Below are 22,274 nucleotides of genomic sequence, written 5' to 3'. Positions count from 1 at the left end.
CGTTCCCTACCAACCAGATGATTTTGCTAGAAGACAAGATATTACTTGAAAGTGCTGTAAACAAATATTTGAAGAGAATCACATGTCAAAATGGGGAAAATTTAGTTATCTCTGCTTTGTAAGACTCATCAGAATAAGGGTGTAAAAAAACACACCAAATACATTTGGGCACCTCTTCCAATCTGAAAGACCAAAGGCTTACAAAAAATAACTGTTAATTTCTCGATCCTTTGCAGATAAAAATTTGCAAAATATTGTTCAAAATTAACATCATCACACATGCACACACACATTCACTGGACTCCTAAGAAAATACTACATTGAGATCACTATTTTGAAATTTTCTGAAAGAATTTATGGGCAATAAAATATGACCACACCTTTAAAGAACAGGAATAAGAAGAGAAGAGGGAAAGGACAAAATGGTCTCAATTTGGGATTGTTCTCAAAGTAATAAGCCAATAACTGTGAGTGTGACCAGATCTTCATAGGGTATTCGTATTTAGCTTTCATCTAATATGATTTTTTGAGTGAATTTAACCAGAACAAAAAATAAAGACTTATTGAGGAATTTTAGATCAACTAACAAACAGTGGAAGCAGAACAGTCAGCATAGCAAAACCAGACAGGTTTTAATTTGAGATTCTGAAAAATAGAAAACATAAACATTATATATAAAAAAAAAGACAGCGAGGAAGGGGAATTCAAATAATATTCAAATTTGGATGCAAATCGAGTGTTATAATATAACACAAGATATCACAAAAAGCGCAAGAACTCAAGTCTAACAATCACATTTTAGCTGGTTTTAGATGTTTATCCAACTCCCTTTTGAGAATGCCTTTGCATTTGAGGAGCAATGCAATATCATGAGCAATAATAGTAGCACCTCAGATTATAGAAGTACATAAGGAGACTTCCATAATTTCTGATTTGTAGTGAACATGAGCAACACAAGAGACTGAAATGCTCCACAATAAAACAGGACTTTTGGACTAAACTAGAATAAACAGTAGTTTAGAACTAGAACAGCTAGTTCACATTTCTTCAGCAATAAGAATTCTTATTTAGGCAAGCTGGCAGTGGCCAGAGAACACTGAGTTAAAAAATACCCAACAACCCAAAAGTAACTGAGCAAGTGGAAACAATCAGAGAGAAGTTCTTACAGGGGTTATGATAATGCTGCCATATGTAAATATTTTTATTTTTCATTTAGAGTTGTAATTACACTTGAGAATAGTATGGGCTGGCACATAGATGACTATGGCAAAATTTAGTGTTTTTTGAAGTTATCAGGAATTCACTTATCCTGAAGCATTTTGAAGTTAATAACCACCTCACGGTTTAAGGCATCTCAACTAGAGACTAGCAACTGTGCTGTAGAAGAATAAATATCTTATAATTCCTGCATGCTGAGTTTTTAAGCACAAGAAGAACCTGTCCCCTCCTTCCTCTTACAAAACAGAACTATGAACACACTGCAGAAACTCTGGGTGTGTGCTTGTGCATGCACGTGCACAGGAGATCTTACTGCCAAGAACTGTTCAAGAAACCACTGTAGCTGATACAAGAACTTGTCATAAATCACTGGGGTTGCATTACATAAATCACCATTTTCTGAAACTAGTATTTGGCATTCCACAAGTTTCTTCAGGACAATCAAGCAGTGAAAGAAAAAGTGTAATGTAGCTCCCCTTGTGTGGCCCTGGACAGAAATTTAATTTAGTAGATTACAGTTAGAAAGCTACTGTTATTCTTTTTCTTGATTATTATTCATTTTTGTGGACAGATATTCTATAACATGTGCTTAAGACCATCTGTTCTGTGTATATTTTTGACTATCAGAAGTAATTTCTAAAATGTTGTGCAATTCATTTTATTTTGCATTTGCAGATTTATATAAAGCAGATCATGATCAAACATAACAGAAAAAACAACTGAATGACAAAAAATCTAAAAATCTTATCATACTTTAATCTTGCTAACTTAAAGCCTTAGAGATAGCTGTTGTTGGCACAACCTTAACAGAAAAATGTCTCATATTGGGGGAATGAAATCAGTAAGTTCTAAACTCTATGCCGACGTAACATAATTATTTATTTGAAGGGTAAGCACATCAGCATTGACAGATTCAAGCTTCTCTTGCTCCAAGACAGCTGTATCTTGTCAGGGACAGACTCAACTTACACCACCTTCACTTTGTGTGAAGGTTATTTACCTTACTAGTGGAAGAGAAGCATGCATTAATGTAACTGGAGATTTTATAAGGAATGGAAGAATCCACATCTTTTGGTTCCCATTTTGGAGCTTATGGACTACCATTAGTAATTCAGCTTTGGGCTTTTGCATGAGTATGTCCTCCATACTTTGCTAGTGACCATTCTCTGTAGCTGTGGTTGAAGTATCTATGATCGATTTTATGATACAGAGACATCTCCGCAGAACCCTCTCTTGCATACCCACACCAGAGCACACTAGTTTCCTTTACAGTAAACCCCAACACAAATTTGCTCATTTCTACTCTCTTGCACATTTCCTTTATAATCTGTCGTTTGGATGCACAAGGTCTTTGTCAAGCCTTTTGCTCCTGATGGGTCAGTATTTGTAATTATAACCAGTCTTAACTCTTCTGGTTAGTTGCTCTTCAAGCTCTACTTTGCTCTTTCTAATTCTGCTTTAACAATTAATTGGCCAACTGTGTAATGCTCTCTAGTTTATTTGAATACACTTCAGGTTTTGAAGTTTGATCACTCATTTCTAGTAACCTTCATGTTGCTACTTAGCCATGTTGACTTCCTGTAATGCTCCTGCAAGCCTCTCCTCATGGGTGACAGGCACTGGTACTGTCTGATAAGTATAGCTCCAAAGACTGAAAGAATTTAACTTTTTACATGCATTTTATCTTCTTTTACAAAAATGAGCAAGCTTGTTACTTATGCCCTCTTTTAAGTTGATAAAGCTGTGGTGCCTGCTTTTGGCTTTTTCTGATAGTGTAGGAACAGCTCTGCATAAGAAAGCTAGAAAACCCGCACAGTACAATCTAGTTAGACTGTGTGCTGCTCCTAGACCTTTTCCCAAGGTAATCTGAAGGTCTGAAGGAAATGAGTTCCTAAAGAATCCCAGTATGTTCCGAGTCCCCCTCTGCACCACCCCCTTTCTTCTACTAGTTATAAAGAGATTGCACAGGAATAAGGATCTCAGGGTTGATGTACATATTCTTATATGAATATTAGTGTGTGATCAGAGCCCTTCACCCTTTCAAGAATGTTGTCCTTTCACAAGGAGTCAGACTTGCAACTCATACCTTAATGTTCCTTAAAAAAAAACAGGTCTCATTTCTTCAATATTTAATCATTTTTTTTATTGATTCTTAGAGTTCAGAGTTACCCTTGAAATTGCACACCAGATACCCTCCTTACATTTTGTGAGTGAATAAGGAAACAGAGAATTTCAAAACAGAGCTAACAGTTTGCACTGGATAGCAATAAACATGCGTTTTGAACTACTTCAAAACACAACAAAGGAATAAGCAGCTCTAGAAAAGAAAGAAAGAGAATCAGGATATATTGACCCAATACAAGCAATCAAATACTATAGTTACTCCCATAAGGACCTGCACTGTTCCCTCAATAGTCACGCTCGATAACTATTCACAACTCATGTGCATTTACTTCACCACTATTTCATTTATCAGAATGGTGGCAACTGAGGAGAATAATCATTATGAAATAATAAAATATTCTTTAAAAAAATCAATCCTGAGAATAAGATTCAGGGCTTCTATTTTCTGATCATATAACTTCAGAAATTATTTCATGACTGTATTTGAAAAATGGGTATAATCCAAGTGAATGGACACAATTCTTTTTTCTCTACAGTCAGAAATCCAGTATCCTTTTAAATAGGGAAGAGTACCAATTTCTTTTTCTTTCCCCTCTCTGCCCCCAAGGAGTGGAATGAGAGGAAAAAAAGGGATGAAAAAGAACAGCAGCCCCCATTCCATTTGCTTATGTTACATGCAAAGGGCCACACTTCCATCAATACTACAACATGCGGCTGCATCTGTATCTATGTTATTTTTTTAGCTTCACAAACTGTTCTTACATATCACATGTTTTCACGTATTTCTGAGTCCTTTTACATGTAAAGTATGCTATAAACAATAACATGATCAAGAAACAATTAAAAAAAAAGACCCCACAAATTCTCCCCCCAAAGCCCCACACTTTCACCCTTCTGTCCTGTTGTTAACACATACAAATTTCACAGATAAGGGATCTCCTCAGGATATCAGCCACCACTACAGCTATTGCATAGGGTCTGCCTGAGATGGAGTTAATTTTCCCTGTAGCCGCTGTCATAGTGCTGTGCTTTGTACTGGTAGCAACAAAGGTGTTACTAACGTACCAGTGTTTTGGCTGCTGCTGAGCAGTACTTGCACAGCATCAAGGCTGTCTCTGCAATATTCCCCCCTGCACCAGTAGGTTGGAGGTGGGCAAGATCTTGGGAGGGGACACAGCCAGGACAGCTGACCCAAACTGGCCAAAGGGATATTCCCTACCATATGACATCTGCTCAACAATAAAAGCTGAGAGAAAGGACGGGCAGGGAGGCATTTCTTATTATGACATTTGTCTTCCAGAGCAACTGCTATGTGTACTGGAGCACTACTTCCCAGGAAGTGGCTGGACATCACCTGCTGATGGGAAGTGGAGAATAAATCTTTTGTTTTCCTTTGCTTCTGTGTGCAGGCTTTGATTTTGCTTTATTAAACTGCCTTTAACTTGACTCACTATTTTTTTCCATCATATTTTCTCCACCCCCTGTCCTGCCGAGGAGGGGAGTGATAGAGCAACTTTGGTGAGCACCTCATGTCCAGCCAAGGCCAACCCACCACAGTCCTTTCTGGCTCCCAATGGGGCATGAGGAATTTGAGATAAGGATAGCAATTGAGAGAGGTAATGGGCAAAACATGGACCGAACAATGTTAGAACGTGGAATAATTGTGGGCAATTTCAGTTGTTGCAATTGTGGTGCAGGGACAAGGGGTGGATTTTGTGTAAATTGTCCACTTTTGTTTGGTGTTGTTCATGACGTTATTTTGATTTTGGTGTGGGGAATTCCTTTTTTGTTAATGTGAGTAAAGTTTGTGAAGACTGTGTAATGAATGTGGGTTTTAATGATAATTCTTAAATACGTGATTCACAGAGGTGAGGGGTGGAAATGCATTGGGTTTCTATGGCAAGGTTTTGGTTGCAGGAAGGGGGGCTGCAGGGATGGATTCGCCCCCCCCGCCCCGGGGGGGCCCCTGCCGCTGGCCAAGGCCGAGCCCATCAGCAACTGTGGTAGCACCTCTGGGATAACAGAGTTAATAACGGGGAAAAAACTTGCACAACTGCAGCCAGAGAAATGAGTGAGAATATATGAGAGGAACAGCCCTGCAGACCCCCAGGTCAGTGAAGAAGGGGGGGCAGGAGGGTGTCCAGGCGCCAGAGCAGAGGGTCCCCAGCCGCCCCTGGCGCCGCAGCAGGGGGATGCCCGAAGGAGGCCGTGACCCCATGGGCAGCCCACGCTGGGGTCGGCTCCTGGCAGGGCCTGTGGCCCCGTGGGGAGAGGAGCCCAGGCTGGAGCAGGGTTGCGGGCAGGACTTGTGACCCTTGGGGGACCCAGGCTGGAGCAGTTTGTGAAGAACTGAAGCCTATGGGAAGGACTTATGTTGGAGAAGTTCATGGAGGACTGTCTCCCGTGGGAGGGACCCCAGGCTGGAGTAGGGGCAGAGTGTGAGGACCCTCCCCTGAGGGGGAAGGAGCGGCAGGGACAGCGTGTGATGAACTGACCACAGCCCCCATTCCCCGTCCCCCTGCGCTGCTCAGGGGGAGGAGGTAGAGAAAATCAGGAGTAAAATTAAGCCCAGGAAGAAGAGAGGGGTCGAAGGAAGGTGTTTTTAAGATTTGATTTTACTTCTTATTATCCTACCCTGATTTGATTAGTAATAAATTAAATCATTTCCCCAAATCGAGTCAGTTTTGGCTATGACTGTAATTGCTGAGTGATCTCTCCCACTCTTTATCTCAACCCATGAGCCTTTTGTCATAATTTCTCTCCCCTGTCCAGTTGAGGAGAAGGAGTGATAGAGCAGCTTTGGTGGGCATCTGGCATCCAGCCAGGGTTAACCCACCACAACTATCAATCAGCCCAAACCATTCAAGCAGTCCTTTTAAAGACGCATCATTAAGTTACATTTTGAAAGTAAAAGTTTTTTGAAATTTGTGTTGAAGAGAAGAATCACTTTTCCTCGATGTGGACCTCCTACACATGAGAGCAAACATTGCCATTGTGGTACATCAGTGAAGGTGCCAATAGTCAGTCCTAAACTTGGATACCAACATAAGATCAGAAACTGGATTTTTGACAATATGAAATTACTGGTTTCTCTTTTTTTTAGCAAATATTCACAGGATAATTGCCTGCTATTTACCACACATACATTTTTCATTTAAAGATACCAAGAGGATATTGGAACTGAAAGGTTAATTTGTAGTTTTATGATAAAAAGCATTAGACCTGCCTTCAAGAGTTTCCCACTCTTTCACTGCTTGCCATATGATCTTGGTTACGTCACCTTTGTGTCTCAACTTTCCAGTTTTAATGTAATATCTAACATTGATAGGACATAAAGCTGACTGGGGAGAAAACAAGCGCACAAGCACAAAGCCCTGCCCTATTTTAGGATTAGCTCACTTGAAGTCTACTGACTGACTTGGGGAACTGATAACAGTAAATTACAAGACACAAAGAAAAACTCATGCTAAAATACCCTGTTTTCCACCACAGAAGTGATAGTGACAGAGAAAGTAGGCAGAATCTCAATCAGTGAATCCTGAATTTTTACACTTAAAAATCCTTGCTGTTGACAGAGCTTGTAAATCTTGAAGAGTTCTGGGAAAAACATTACCTATTCAACCAGTGTCACCATTACAACTGAGGCATTAAGCATTTTCAGAATTTGTTCAATACTTAGCTAATAATACATGGTTAAACATTTGATTAAGCAGACAGTTTTACACATTTCCAAAATATTAATGTTGAAAGAAAAAAAAAAAATCAGTATGTCACTTCAAACACATTGGGGGTTTTGTGCTTATCTGGAAAAAAACAGCATGATATCTCACCTGCATCACTGATTTACAGACTTTTACTGTGCATTTAGTGTCAGGATTAGGTTTTCGACCCAATTTTCACTGTACTGTTTGCAAACTAGACACATCAAGAACACACTCTTCCTTGGGAAGAGTGGTAAACAGGCAATGCTTCTGTACATGAGAAAGGCATGACTTACCTTGTGAAAGTTTCTGAAATATGCTGCCTTCTCATCTGGAAATTTTTCTAGCCTCCTGGGTCCTTTACTGGAAGCCTTCTTGAAAACCAGCCAACAACGCCTGAAAATCTGCAAACAAAATCAATGGGTTATATTAGCTTTTCTTTAAAGGTGGACAGTATCACAAATTCATTCAGTTAAATAATTGACTGACTTAGGAAGAAATTTTAAAATGACAATAGTTTCTTTTAAAAGTCTGGAAAATTCTGAGAACATCAATTATTTCTACACAAGTAATCCCAATTCATCAATTTATACATATTGATCGTCAGTCTTTCGTAGACTTTTTTGCTTCAATTTCTTTCATGCATGCCAAATTTGACAGTTCCTGAGATGCAAAAAAATCCATGAACTTTGAATATGAAAAGAATTATAAGGCTGTCATTAAAGTACTTTCAGAAATCACTCCATGCATTTCTATCTTTCACATTTATACTCTATTTCTATGAGAGTATTGATACCACTGAGAAACATGTATTGCAGCTTTTAACACAACACAGTAATCAGCAGTTAGTATAACCTTGTATGCACAGAAAAGAAAACACAAGGTTGAAATAAGCACCAGTGTGACCATTACTGGATAGTAACATCTAGTCCTCTAGCACGTTAGTAAAGTTTAGGAATGTGTAGTGAAATGCAAAATCCTCCATAAAGCACAAAACTAAACAATGTTATCCTCTCATTTTAATGAGAAACAAACCAGATTTTGTTTAAAATGTGTTTTTAACCAATGAGGGTACTTTATTAGACTATTTACCAAACGTTCTGATGGTATAGCCATAACCAGAAGTTTAAAATCAGGATTCAGTAATCAAAGAAGAATACATTTGAAATTCAAAGAGAAGCTGATTAAGGATAATCCTCTAGACTATATTATGCAAGTAAGGGATTAGATATTAATCTAGTTTTATAATCTATAAAAATAGTTTACTTCATCCTCCTCTTCAGTACTTAAACAGCTCTATGAACAATACCATATGGAATTTTGTTATTATTTCAAGTATACATTGAAAACCAAAAAACCCCAGTACTAGTTAATGGTTCCACTGGCCATATGTGGTAAAAAGCCTTATTTCTTCAGACTTTCTACAAAATTTAATGACACAACCCAAGAAATACAGTATTATTTACTTTTGAGCAAACACATCTCCCATTAAAACAAACAAACAAAAAAATACAAGCAGGGAGAGACAAAATAAGGAGTTTTCCCCTCAGTTTTATGCTGTCTAAACTGAGTATAAGCAGCAATCACAGTTTCATGAAAATAATTAATTTTAATTAATCACATTCTGATATAATACTGACACTATGCTGTTGCCATTCTCTCAGATGAACATTATTAGTCAAGATACGTGTTTTCTTTTAAAAATCTACCACTGGACCACAGGATCAGTATATTTAATTATGAGGACTTTTGGAAGAAAACATAGCATTTAATGAAATCTTCTGCAAGTATACTTCTGACAAAGCATAAAATTTTAGGCTTTTTCTACTAAGTGGAAACTGTACAACTGTGCTTCCTATCTCAGAAATTAATTCACCTAACATGGGGGAAGGCAAAGACAGTATCATATTTACTGAAAAAAATGACATTACACTGTGGGAAGTCATAAATTATCTTTATTAGATAGTATTTTCTTCAAATAACATCTTGGCAGTGTTGCAACTTACTTCAGCAAAGCTACAGCACTGCTTCCACAGTTATCTCTTGATTAACCCATATTTACCCTTCACAACGTTATGGTGTGAAAAGCTCCCCACACAGATAGAGGATATTCACACTATTTTGACGCTACTAAAAGCAGTAGCACCACCTGTCCAAAGGGGACGTATTTATTCATTTAATAAAAGTGTCACTTTTAATAATACTCTGGCTTTTCTGGGATCTGTTTTTGGTTTTTTTTTTACTCTATGTGTATTTTCAGTTCATCTCTCTTCCTCTGTGGAAAGTCTTTTCCTAAGAAGTTCTTTATCAAGGTAAAACCCATTGCCTTCGTTTCAAATTTTTTATTAATTTTCTTATTTTCGTTATCTGCCCTTAAATGGTTTATGGTCCATCAAAGACTTTTCTTTAGAAAAACAGATCAACCTACAGTCTTCATCATCTGTGGTGGTGGGTTTTAGCACAGCCACGGAATCCACATTTTACAGATGACCTGAATTTTGGACAGCTGGTGTTAAGATAACAGAATTGTTGTGTTAATTGACTGAGAAGCTTTTTTCCTTGGTTGTTTTTGTTGTTGTTATTGTTTTAATTATATATGGCACAGTCATAGTTCATTATAATGCAAAGTATCAGTTAGATCCAGTACATCAGAAATATCTCTAATAAATGGAAAACTAGACATGCAAGCAAAGTCAAGGAGTCAGATTTCTCCCCGAGAGGATGAGAACATTTTCTAGATAAAAGGTCACCTAATGTGTACTCCAAAGCAATTCCTTCAGTGACAAATGAGCAAGGTCTCCTGAATGGCAGCTTCACCCTTTTTTCACTGGATATCAATCTGGGACAGTGTGGAAACAAGTTTGAGGGTTTGCAGCTAAACTGACAAAATTCAGGAGGAAGGCTTTGATGCTCTTATTAGTGGGCACTTCAAAGTATCCATTGAAGAGGGCTAGATGCTAGTTATCTTTAAAGATGCTCCTTATTAGACCATTTCCCAAACTTCAGCATTGGGATGAATTCAAAGGCTTCAGCACATGGACTGCAGGAATGAACAGCCCTTGCTTTTAAAGAACATTGAATAGCAAGAGAAAGGAACTGTTAGTTTTACCTTTAGACTGTTACTGCTTCAATTTATTGACATCTGTTTTTTCCAGACCTTTAGGGAGAGGAGAAATCTGAAGGATGGAATGGCTCAAAGAGGACTCCTGACATGGTATGTACATATACCGAGGTACAACCTTGCATTTGGATTTTATATTTTTTTAACCTACTTTTAAAACTGGTATAAACACACACAGTTCCACTGCATTTCAGTAGCATTTTACTTTATTACATCAACAGTTTGTATCTCAGTGTTTGAAAAAGCATTAGCATATGAATTTACCTATAAATATGAATAAATAGGTGCAGATGTGAGCACACAGCAAACAAACATTTGCCTTTCATAAGGCACTTCATTGTTATACAGAAGCCTACTCAATTATTCACAAAGTGTGAGATGCTCTTTTATCCCTGGCCTACTTTAGGATGCCATTGGCTGTAATCAAAACTTCTGAAAGACTTCCAAAGTCCTCAGATAATTGGGGTAGTCATTGTAAAAGAAATCACCACCAGCCCTTTTAACAACAGAGAGAATGAGAACCACTCACAGTGTTGTCTTCCTAATATTTAGTATTTCCTGTGAGATTTAGGTGCCTGTTTTTCACATATGTATAGTTGAAGAAATGCCAAATGTTTGATCATTTAATCAGTTTTACAGGATTCTTGGGTGAGCACTAACTGCTCAGCAAATACGATTTAAAAATTTTGTATCATCGAGGACAAAAACCACAAAGTCTCACCCCATGCCATTGCTTTTTTCCTGGAGAAATTCAGAAAGATAGCATTAAGTACATGCTTTGTTTAGGTTTCCTTTTATTAAGGTATCAATTAGAAGGACCAAAACTTGTTCAGTACAAACCTGAGAAGAATTCTATTGAAATGACCTGTTAAGTCCATGGCATAGCAGAACTGCTTTAAACAACACCTTTCCTCTCTGTTTTATGAGATGGGCAAAGCAGAAAAAAATATTCCTCTAGATCCCACTAGCTGTGCAACTATATATCAGTAGACGATGGCAGTAACTCAGCACACTTGTGGTCTGGTGAGAACAGCTGCCCTTGCAATACCATATGGGAATGATTTTCATTACAAAGTACAAGCTTGCAGGGGAGAGTAGCCTCTGTTCCTAAGGATGGATCCTGAGTAGCCTCATCTCATTAGGGAGAGAAAAAGATTCCAGACCTGGAACAATAGAAATTTATCACCCCCAAATGATTTCTGAAATCTTTCCAGTAAGAAATTCGACTTCTAGTGCTGCTCTATTTCTATCAGTCTTTAGAGATCCCTTTTTAATATTTTACTAGAACACTGGAATAGCTCAATTCATGATGAAAATCTCTGTATAATCTTCTTTTCTTACATTTTCTTCTGCTCAATTCACCTCCCAGCTCACCTTTCCAGAATGTTCATATTTTTTAATATTCTTGACTAATATATGCAAAAGTTTGGCCTCTGGACGGATCACTATTCTTCATGCTCAAATCATATAGTTATGTTTTATTGTTGCCATGGTTGTTCATAATAAAGCCATTAAAAGACATATTACGGGAAACCCATTGGCTAAATGAGTTTTTTGGAAAGAAGAAAAAATTTTCCTTTTTCTAAAATCATTTAGAATAGTTATTTTACAGTGGGAATCTTACATATTATTTTCCATTTTCCAGAGATTTCTAAAGTGTTTTCATAGTCATTTACAATAGACACTTTTGAGATTAACATTTCTTTTTTCCACAGCTGTAGCTAATAAAGCTTTGCCAGTCATCGCTAATATTTAGAGAAGCAATTTTTATTGACAATACACATTATTCCAGAAATTCTACCTCACATTCAAAAAAAAGAAACAAAAGGAATCTCATCCATCTTTTTCTTTTTTTTTTTTTCTTTTATAACGACAAAAAAAAAAGTTACAACACTATAAGCTTTTTTTTCAAACCATTTAAGATGCTCTGAAATCTCCCTGGCCCTATCCAAAAGATAGTAGAAATGGCAATCACTTTCTTGGGTATATTGGAAAAACATCTAATTTTCTGCCACTACCTGTAGAAACATTTGTCTCCTGACAGATGCAGCAGTGAGTCAGCTCCTAGTTACTAACAGAAACCATGACTGACCAGGATGGGCACCGAAGCATGGCTCATGGGGCTTTTTGCTAGCATAACCCATCAAATGGCTCTCCAAGGAAGACATCTACATAATAATACTCAGTCCTGCATTTACATATTGCTATCTGCAGGAAAGGCTAGTTGATTTCTTCTCCCTGACTTTCCATGTGCAGTGCTCTCCTGTTAGACAAGACATCTGGAGTCCATGCATTAAAAACAATAAAATGTGAATACGTTCAAATTTGCTTCACTAGTTATCTCCATTAAAAATGGATATTGTTTTTTTATGGGGTATGTGAGAGAAATGAAGTATGTTGTGAGCTAAAAAACCATTTGACCCACAAATGAAAAGATTTGCATTCATAGTAAGATAAATAAAAATAGTTGTCACAGTAAAGTCATATTTAACCATTGTTTTCACACCCACCACTTACTGATTTTTCTGTGCATATTTTGGCAAAGGGAGAAGAGACAAGGGGTGACACTGTACCACTTCAGTGGAACTACACTTGTCACCCATTCAAGTAAAATTTAAGAGACATTGAAAAGCAGTTATCTGTAAAAAGGCCCAAGAGGAAAATGGGAAGACAAAACCATGTCTCAGCTAAAGAGCAAGTGTGGTGGTTGGACCTTGGCTGGACACCAGGTGCCACCAAGCCACTCTATCACTCCCCTCCTCAGCAGGACAGCAGGGAGAAATTAGGATGGAAAAAAAGAAATAACCAAGCACGTGGGTCAAGATAAAGGCAGTTTAATACGCATAAAGCAAAGGCTGCGCAAGGAAGAAAAAGAAAACACAAGATTTACTCTCTACTTCTCCTCAGCAGGCGATGTTCAGCCACTTCCCAGGAAGCAGGGCTTCAGTACGCACAGCTGTTGCTCCGGAAGACAAACATCGGAAAACAGATGTCCCCCGCTCCTCCTCCTTTCTCGTAGCTTTTATTGCTGAGCAGATGTCATCTGGTAGGGAACATCCCTTTGGCCAGTTTGGGTCAGCTGTCCTGGCTCTGTCCCCTCCCAAGATCTTGCCCACCCCCAGCCTGCTGGTGGGGGTGAAATGTTGCAGAGACAGCCCTGATGCTGTGCGAGCACTGCCCAGAAGCAGCCGAAACACCGGTGTGTTACCAACACTCTTCTAGCTACCAGTACAATAAAAAGACAAAAGCAAGTACTGCTGGAACAAGGCACCCCATCCCTCCCGCACTTGGGTTTCTGGGCATCTTTCAAATCAAGGTGCCCTAGAAACAGTGTTTCCCCTGTCTTGAACGGCACTGATTTCGCTGTCTACTTTTTTGAAATACAGTTACCACTGCACTAAGTGGGTGCATTTTGGGTGGCAAATTTGGATTTATATGAAGAAGCAAGAGAGGTAGAACACTACTGCACAGCACTGAGCTCCCAAATTAGCGCAGGGGGTGCAGAGTAGCAGGGAATTGAGGCCAGTTCCTGCTCCTTTACCACACCGCTGGGAACTCGTATACCTCCCAGCAGCAGAGCCGAGATCCTCCGCAGTCTTCTGACACCCACCCCGCACACAGGAGGAGGCACAAAAATAACCCGTAGCCCTGCTCAGAAGCATGAGGTTACTTGCTTCTGTCAGCAGCTCCTGGATGTGGGACCAAGACTTTACCACAAGATACAATAAGCCTTGGGAGGATTTCTTTTTTTTTATTGATCCCAACTCTCCACCCGCTCTTGCATATTTCAACATATTTTCTTCAAATGTTACCATAGTACCTACCACAAAGCAACTGCAATTAAAGCAAAGCTGTTTAAACTGTAAAGCCAGGATTAAAAAACCCACAAATACATCCCAAAAAGATCACTAGTAATGCCTTTAATAAAAAATGCTGTCTGAAGGTGTGTTATGAAGGCTATCCAACAGGGAAACATTCCTCATATACGATAACCTTACACGTAGCCTTGAGCTTCATTTTATCATCCTAATTAGGAAGCAAGGTTAAACCTCTAGTTTATAAACCTTGTTAGTATGACCTTCTGCAACATTATAGAAAACAATTAGGCCTTATATCATTTTAGTGGCATAGTTCAAATCCTAAAATTTCTGATAGGATTTTTTCATTGCTTTTTTTTTTCCAGATTGCAAATCTGCTGGCATTTAAAGTTAGGAATAGAAGAAATATAGAAACATCTGCTACAAACTGTTTCATCTCAGATTAGATCAATCTTTGTGGGCTTGATTGCAGTCAGTGAGAATTAGGATGGTTAGAGAGAGATGATTAGGGACAATTCACCCAGTTATAGTATACATATGTCATCTTTCTGCTGCCATAACATACCATTATAGATTCATATAGATGTTTAGAATATACTGTAATTTATGGTGTTATAGTCACAGGCTATACATGTAATCCATAAAAAGATTTATTTTATTATTAGAGAGTTCTGTGAAATCAAAGCACACTATAGTAATTTTCCAACTATTCCTATACTAACTAAACTACTGTGTGTATAAACGCTTTAGCTATGGAATCTGAACTTTTTTTTTTGTGTTTAAAAAAGAGCAGGAGGTACATATCTGAAAAGATTTGCATGGTGTATCTGTAAAAAGTGTTATACATTTTTATCAATCCTTAAGCATTCCCAGTTTAAAAACTCACTACCGTTACTTTGCTTTGAACTGTCAGCAGGTTAATTCAAGGACAGAAGGACAGCCTACACAAATAATGCACCCAATCTTCATAGCAGTTTGCAGATCAACAGAATTTATCACTCATATCTGAATTGATCTCATGGTAATTTAAAAAAAATCAGTTCCAGTTGCCCTTTTTGGCTTTCGGAATTTCTGACTAACTTCTGACTAACTGCTGGCAAGACTAACTTCAGTGATTCTTTGAGAGGAAAACAAATACTGCTCGCTTCATGTCTGACTTCAGAGCAGATGACAAAAAACCCTCAAAACAAACCACAACAAAAATTTAGTTGTAAGAGTATTAGCAAGCATCCAGCAGGGAAATCCCAGAATTTGCAGTATTTTTAAAGAAATTATTATGCCCAAGAAATCTCAAGGATTTTAAGCTGAATGTGTAGCAGCTACCTATGAACAATTATGTAGCCAGAATTTGTACCCAACTTTGTACCTCCTCCCACAGGTACTTTTCTAAATGTAATCAGAAAAAATACCATCAAAGTTATGGTTTCATTATACTTTGATATTAAGTATAACAATAATAGTTGATATTAAATTAAACTTTAAATTTGAGGAACTTCGCAAACTTAATTGGAGTAACTAGCATATTTAACTCATCTGAAGGGTTTTTTTGGTGGAAATAGCAATTTTTTCCACACTTTTTACAATGTTTTACTTTAATTAGTTACAAATAAACACAGTCCACTTGAATATGACAAACGACGAATAATGGTTTGATATTCTGCAATGGAAAGCAATATTTACAGAAGAAAAGCAATAACTCCTTTCATTAGTTTTTAATTACATAGCTATATATTAAGCTTAACAGTTTTAAACTAAAAAAGGGTAGATTTAGACTAGACATAAGGGAGAAATTTTTCACGAGGGTGGTGAAACCCTGGAACCCGCTGCCCAGAGAGGTGGCAACCCTGGAAACATTCAAGACCAGGTTGGACGGGGCTCTGAGCAACCTGCTCTAGTAGAAGATGTCCCTGCTTATTGCAGGGGGGTTGGACTAGATGACCTTTAAAGGTCCCTTCCAACCCAAAGATTCTACGATTCAATGATATTAAAATAAGGGAAATAACACTGCAGTAGAGCTGCTTAATTATTGACTCTTCCATAGATGAGCTTATTAAGCTGAAATGCAATATCTTTCACACATATTTGGTAGACAGGCATCACTGTTTCTTTGAAACAGTTAAAGGCATTTAGCGTACGTACAAGGGAACTTAATGCTGAGAACCAGACAGGTTAGAGTTATTGACATATTATTTACGTCTTTATAACACAAAATTCAGGCCTTTACACACAATCTGAAGTAACACACTTACATTGAAATATGGTATTTATCTGTTCAGATCATTCATATTTTAAGTTAGGAACATGGGGATTTGTGAAAATAAGTGTTACAAAATCAAAACCATGCAACAGAATACCTCAAAATGAAGGAGAGCTTCCAAACAGAACAGTAATCACAAACAGCTGTTCTATACTACTGAGGGACAGAAACTCAAATAATTTCTACAGCTCTAATATAGAGGATTACAAGCTCAAATTCAGTGTCAGAATCCAAAATTATTCCTGAGGATTCTACCACATCTATCCTTACTTTTCTCTACATTATCACACAGAAACCTGTCTTAGCAGAGGTATCGCAGTCCTCAAGATGCTGTTTTTTTGACGAATGAAGTCGAAACAGTATGCTTTGCATGGGATTTAATATAGCTGAGCACAGCGCTAAGTCTAAAGCGCTTTCCACAAAGAACAAAACTGTGAGCTGAATATACGTGCCACTGTATATTTATGTAGGTGTATAATTTCTAACAGCAATTTATCCTTAAAGTAGAATAGGAAAGTTAGAATCTTTTATTCTTGGACGCATTTTTGTCATTTCAGCATATATCTAGAAAATCTTGCAAATCCAGCCACACTGATACATATGGGTGAAAGCTAACTGTAATCTATAGGTGCCACTATTAAATGCCTGCTCACAGTCCCAGGCACGCATGCATCCATGAAGTGTATGCAACATGTTTAAATACAGTGAGACTAAAGAATATATAAATGCCAATGTTGAAGAAGAGCCCTTGAAACATACTCTGTGTCTACATACTCATACATCTAAAAATGGCATTTACCTATGAAGTATCATTCAATAAACCTCTGAAGTATCAGGTTGTATGAATCAATCATGTCGGTTTCCTAGAAATCAAACGTATCCTTTTTTATGAAGTTACATATTCTGCTTTGACTCTCCTTTAAGTATTATGACGTCTGCTAGATTTTATAGAGAAATTAATTTTATATAGAAAAGAAAGTGTTCTGCAAAATGAAACCTGCAGTAGGATTAGAGCAAGATCCTACAAATAGTAATGATCAAGAGGATGTCTTATATCAGTGCTGGGTTTTTTGATATTTGATCATGTGCATTACTGTAACTGATAGGTTAAATTTCCTCCTGCCAAAGAACCATAGTTTTCACAGATGCTAATGTGCTCCAAAAGACCTTCATTACATCTTACTTTTAACCCAACTGAAGGGGAGGAAGATGAATTAACAGCTCATGGTAAATGGAAAAAGTTAAAAGCTCAGACTTAGCTCAGGAATAAAAGGGATATTAAAATTGAGTACTGCAGTGAATTTTTTTTTTTTTGCAGTTTTCATAGACAGAACTATCTGGAATTTTTAAAGTAAAAAACCAACACCAAAACAAAAATCAAATCAAACACCTAGAAAAACAGCCATCATTTCCTCTGGGTCTTAAGAGTTTAAGGCGAAGATGTGTGCAGACAGAAAGGTACATATTTCAAATAGTTCATTCATTTGTATTAGTGATTTGTTTTCTGCCACTCTTGTGCTACTTATTTTACAATATATCCTGAAAATCTCTGCTTAAGGATGTTACCAATCTGCTATTACAATACATCAATTTTGCACTGAGTAAACAAGTAATCCAAAGCACGAAAATGATGAGAAAACAAACACTTTTACACACAACTACGAGGATTTGGAAGAAAAAGCTATAGTCCTTAGCTCTTGTAACTATCAACACCAGTCCTGTTCAGCTTTTGTTGCAACAGCAAATTTTTAACAGTTAAAGACAGCTTTTACTCAAAGAAAACTAGCATGAAAGAGCTTTCCTAAGAACTCAAATGCAGCTGGTGTGTTGCATTCCCAGTCAGGATGTTCTGTGGGGAAATGTGCTACTACGGGGAATTAGAAATCACATTCTTACAACCCCAGGGAAATAATGCAGAGGAAAAGCAGATGGTCTCCAAACCCAGACTTCATAAGTCCAAAAGACCACTCTGAATTCCCTGCTTTTGTATTTGTAATAGGTCTCAAGGAAGTCTGCCCTGGAAGTGTTTTAGAGATTCACCCAAGCTTTATCCAGGTAAATCCACAGAAGCTGTGCCAGTGCGTTAGTATGTTTTGGCTCAGACCCAAACTGGTAACAATCAAGGCATCATAGATCAAACACAAATTTCTTTTTTAAGGGAACGATGGTCATCCCACCAAGTTAATAATATTATCTCAGAGGAAAAAAAAACAAAAACAATCCCCCCCCATCATTTCCACTGATTATCACCAGCTTTCCAGTGCTTGTAGGAGATAAGACTGTCCTTTTACAACCATTTCACATGGGCATAAGGAAATTATTAGTCTGCCCAACTGATGCTATTTATTTTGATATTCTCATCAGCTGCACATAAATAGGAAACATCTTGATTTTCTGCTCTGGGGACCACCTGAGGGCAGAAGTGGGTAGAAGAAGAGGGAAAAAAAAATGTAGTATTTCCAGTCAAATCAAACAGACAACCTGTGATACCCTATATAGAGTACAAACATCTAGCATATTGGTTTAATATTAGTTAACATAAGTTCCTTTTCTCATTTGCAGTATTAAAAGTGCAGACAGGTCAACGGGAGAATATTGCGTTGCTCCCTTCCTGCAGCTGCTGAGAGGGTCTCAGCTACAAGATCTGAAGTTGTAACACATAGTCTAACATAAAAGCAAAAGAGAGAGAAGGAGGGGGCGCGTATGGAAAATGTTGTGCTCATTAGTATGAACTCTACCAGAAGCAAATTGGGCTTTGCAATATTAATTCGTTAATCCTCATATTTTAGTTGTGAAGTTTGAGTGAGAGTTTAAGTGTAAGACTTAAAAAGTAGGAGATTCATTGCAGATATAGCTTTATTATATAGTGATAGCAATTAGTAAACTCACAAAACCATAGCAAGTCAGCTTTCTTATTAAGCAATCTTTCCATGCAAAAAGTCAGTGGAAAACTATAGTTGCAAAATAAAATATGCAGATTTTATGGAAAATACCCAGTAGGTATAATAGAATGATTACTCTAACTCTGAATAAGAACATAATAAGAACCATGAACTAAAAAAAAAAAAATTGCCAAATTCTGTATGATAAATACAGACTGTCAGAGAATGGACTAACAACTTTATTGTAATTTTTTGTATTAGAACAGTGAAATAAGCAAAGTATTATGAGAAATTCTTACCTTCTTCACAGTAAGAATTTATGCATATGGTTCCAGTTGACTGGCACACAGTTTTACATATTGTGTCCACAGAACTGTGTCTTCTTGACTCACTTGTTTTGTAATGAAGTCATGGGGAAAATTCCCAAATGATTTTCAATACCTTAGAATTAAAGTTTCGGATTTGGGGGTAGGGTGGGGAGGAGAGACAGGAAGGAAAAGAGTTTTCGGTGTAGAATTACATAAATGAACACTCACAATCCCAGGCACCCTCACTGAATGATTCAGAGTTTGAGAGGTGTTGTTTATGTTTACATCATCTGTACATATTAGACAATACACACTCACAGCAGTAGGAAAACCTCAGTCTCCACATGTTAATCAATATATTTTCTGGTCATTCACAAACAGAGGCATTAATGTATTTACATCACAAATAGGACTCTAAATTGACAGTTACATTTCCAGTATCTCAGAAATCAATCCAAGCAACTCTTTATGTGGCCATTAAAATCTTGACATTATACAGATAGATCCAAGTCCAGCACTGCAGAGCAATAACGGCTACGCATACTCCCTTTTTGTTTTAAAGCCTGCACTCAAATGACCCAGCCTGCATATCAACCAAAATAGAGTTAGGTAAGAGTTGGACACAGATGAATGAGAGGAAATGTGCAAGTCACTAAGCCCTGCCTCCTCCAGCTGTAGAAAGCCATGCACTAGGTGCCTGCTACTTTTTGATCTTCTCCACCCATCACACTATTTATATCCAAGGAGTTATTTGAAGTCTGACAGTTTTTCTTGTCCTCGTGGTACTGGCTCACTAGGACAGGAATAATTTCCTTCCTGAGAAGTAGCAGGGAAAAGAAATACCAGACATTTCAGATTTATAATTCTTTTTTTCATGGGTGCTCAGTGGCTAACGCACTTGTCATGTTTTGGAGACGTAGCTTTTATTGTGACTTAATTTGCTCCAGTGGAGATTTTAATTCTTGCAGCTATCATCTGCATGAAGGGATTTTTGCCTTTGATTCCAAATCACTTGTTTTAGTAAATTCTTCTATTTTTATTTTTAACATATATTATAATGAACTTATCAGCAGGCAGATCTGTTCAAAGCAGGAAGATCTGTTCAAGTGCAGACATGGTAGTTCAATGCAGCATTCACCAGTGGACTCAGCATCGGGTCACAGCAAGACAGCCACTGTGACACTCAGTAGTCAAGGGTGCTGTGCCATCTTACCTTTTGATGGCAGAGCCTTTTGGTCTATTTCTCTTTAGAAGGATCCAACTTTATTCTTTTCAGACAGCACACGGTGTGTAACGTCTCCTTCGGCTCCTGTACCTTTCAAATTAACAGGTCCCTGCTTCCTATTGTTTTCCTTCAGTTCTTCTTAAGTGTGCCCTGCTGGACTTTAAATATCTTTCAATAATCACCTTAAATTAGTTCAGTCTTGGTTTATGATGGATTTAAGCTCTAAGACTTTATAAATTAATAAAATATTACATAAATGGAGATGACTCATAATGGAACATCAGCCATATTTACAGGGAAAATTTTTTACTTTCACAAAACTCTATTTTTCTTCGCTGTTACTTCCGTTATTGCTGTTATTTCTATTGTTGCATATGACAGGAACTCCTTTCTACTATGAACAGTCTTGATTCTTTCATTATTAGCATCAAAGCAATTGAAGAATATTATTAGCAGTAGTAATTGTCTCACAGGATATGCTCCAGGAGATGCACTGTGCAATGCCATAGAGGAGTCTGTTTATTTCCATCCTACATACATAGCTGAAGTCTCTGATTCCTAAACATTAGCAGACTTCATTCCACAAAGCACTTGCTTTGGTGTGAAGTGTTTTAAAATATTTTGCAGAACTTTTTGATATTCCTATCTTTTGTTTCTGAAGTTTGCAGAAACATCATTAAAAAGCAGGTTTTAATGGTACAGGCATTGAAGACAGGAGATTTTAGAGGTTTTCTTTTCTAAACGTAGTCTTTTAAGAAAGTAATGGCATAGCTGCTCACTACATGGTTTCCATGGGGGTTTTTTATATTAAACTTTTCCAGCCATCTTTTGCAGATGAGGGGCTTGCTATTTACTTATCTGCATCTCAGAAGGGTGTGAGAGCAATATTCCCTCTGACCACAGACAGAAACTGAAAGAGAAGAGAGCAATTGGCTGTTTCACAAAACTGAGTCAAGTCTGGCTTCAAATACTGTCATTAAGATGGGTGGTCAAAATTACTCTGAACAGGTCTACATGAATAATTTCCTGGTTTCTTTTCAGAATTTTCTTTCTTGCTCATTGCTAATAAAAATTCACAATCAAAACACAGTAAAAAAAAATAGGAAAATAATACTTCTACAAGATATAACTCCCCAGATCAATATTGGAGCTGATCTTTCAGGCAAACTCTTTCTAGATGAACAGTAGTATTTATTTTATTTTTTTTATCCTATGTCTTCCTTGCAAGAACCATTGGAATTGTCCTGACAGAATTTGCACAAAGTAGGCCACATATATTCAGCTTGCCTTTCCACGTTCTTCAGCATTCAGAAATCATAAGAAGGCCATAAATTTTTTATCTTAATCTTTAGTTCTAGAAGCCTTCAAACAACCTCCAATTAAAATTGAAGTGATATAAAAACCTTGCACCCAAAGGATTTCACCTAAGACCAACTAAAATGTTTTCAACTCCTTTGGATAATCATTATTTTTTTGTTCATCACAAACTTTGGATTAGGCCATGTTTTCTGCTTAGTCCTAGAGTCTTAGTACTTATTTAAAATGGGATTATTTTAAAACAGAAGTTAAAAGTTCTCTTCCCTCCCCCTGTGTCTACAAGTAGAACAGTTCAATTTATTA

At 37.5% G+C, this 22,274-nt stretch overlaps 1 protein-coding gene across 1 annotated transcript in view; it reads right to left on the bottom strand.

Moving 5' to 3' along the window:
• The window catches only part of DOK6 (docking protein 6), a gene marked incomplete at its 3' end in the record, with an annotated part of 135,706 nt that overhangs the window by 59,784 nt on the left and 53,648 nt on the right, over positions 1-22,274 (bottom strand). The window contains exon 3 of the mRNA XM_010287608.1: positions 7,340-7,447. Within this exon, the coding sequence (XP_010285910.1) occupies positions 7,340-7,447 (108 nt within the window). The remainder of the gene's footprint in view (positions 1-7,339; positions 7,448-22,274) is intronic.

The sequence above is a fragment of the Phaethon lepturus genome, unplaced genomic scaffold (genome assembly GCF_000687285.1).
Source record: "Phaethon lepturus isolate BGI_N335 unplaced genomic scaffold, ASM68728v1 scaffold3525, whole genome shotgun sequence".
Lineage (NCBI taxonomy): Eukaryota > Metazoa > Chordata > Aves > Phaethontiformes > Phaethontidae > Phaethon > Phaethon lepturus.
The sequence above is the reverse complement of the archived record's forward strand: the minus strand, read 5'-3'. Positions and strand labels throughout refer to the sequence as shown.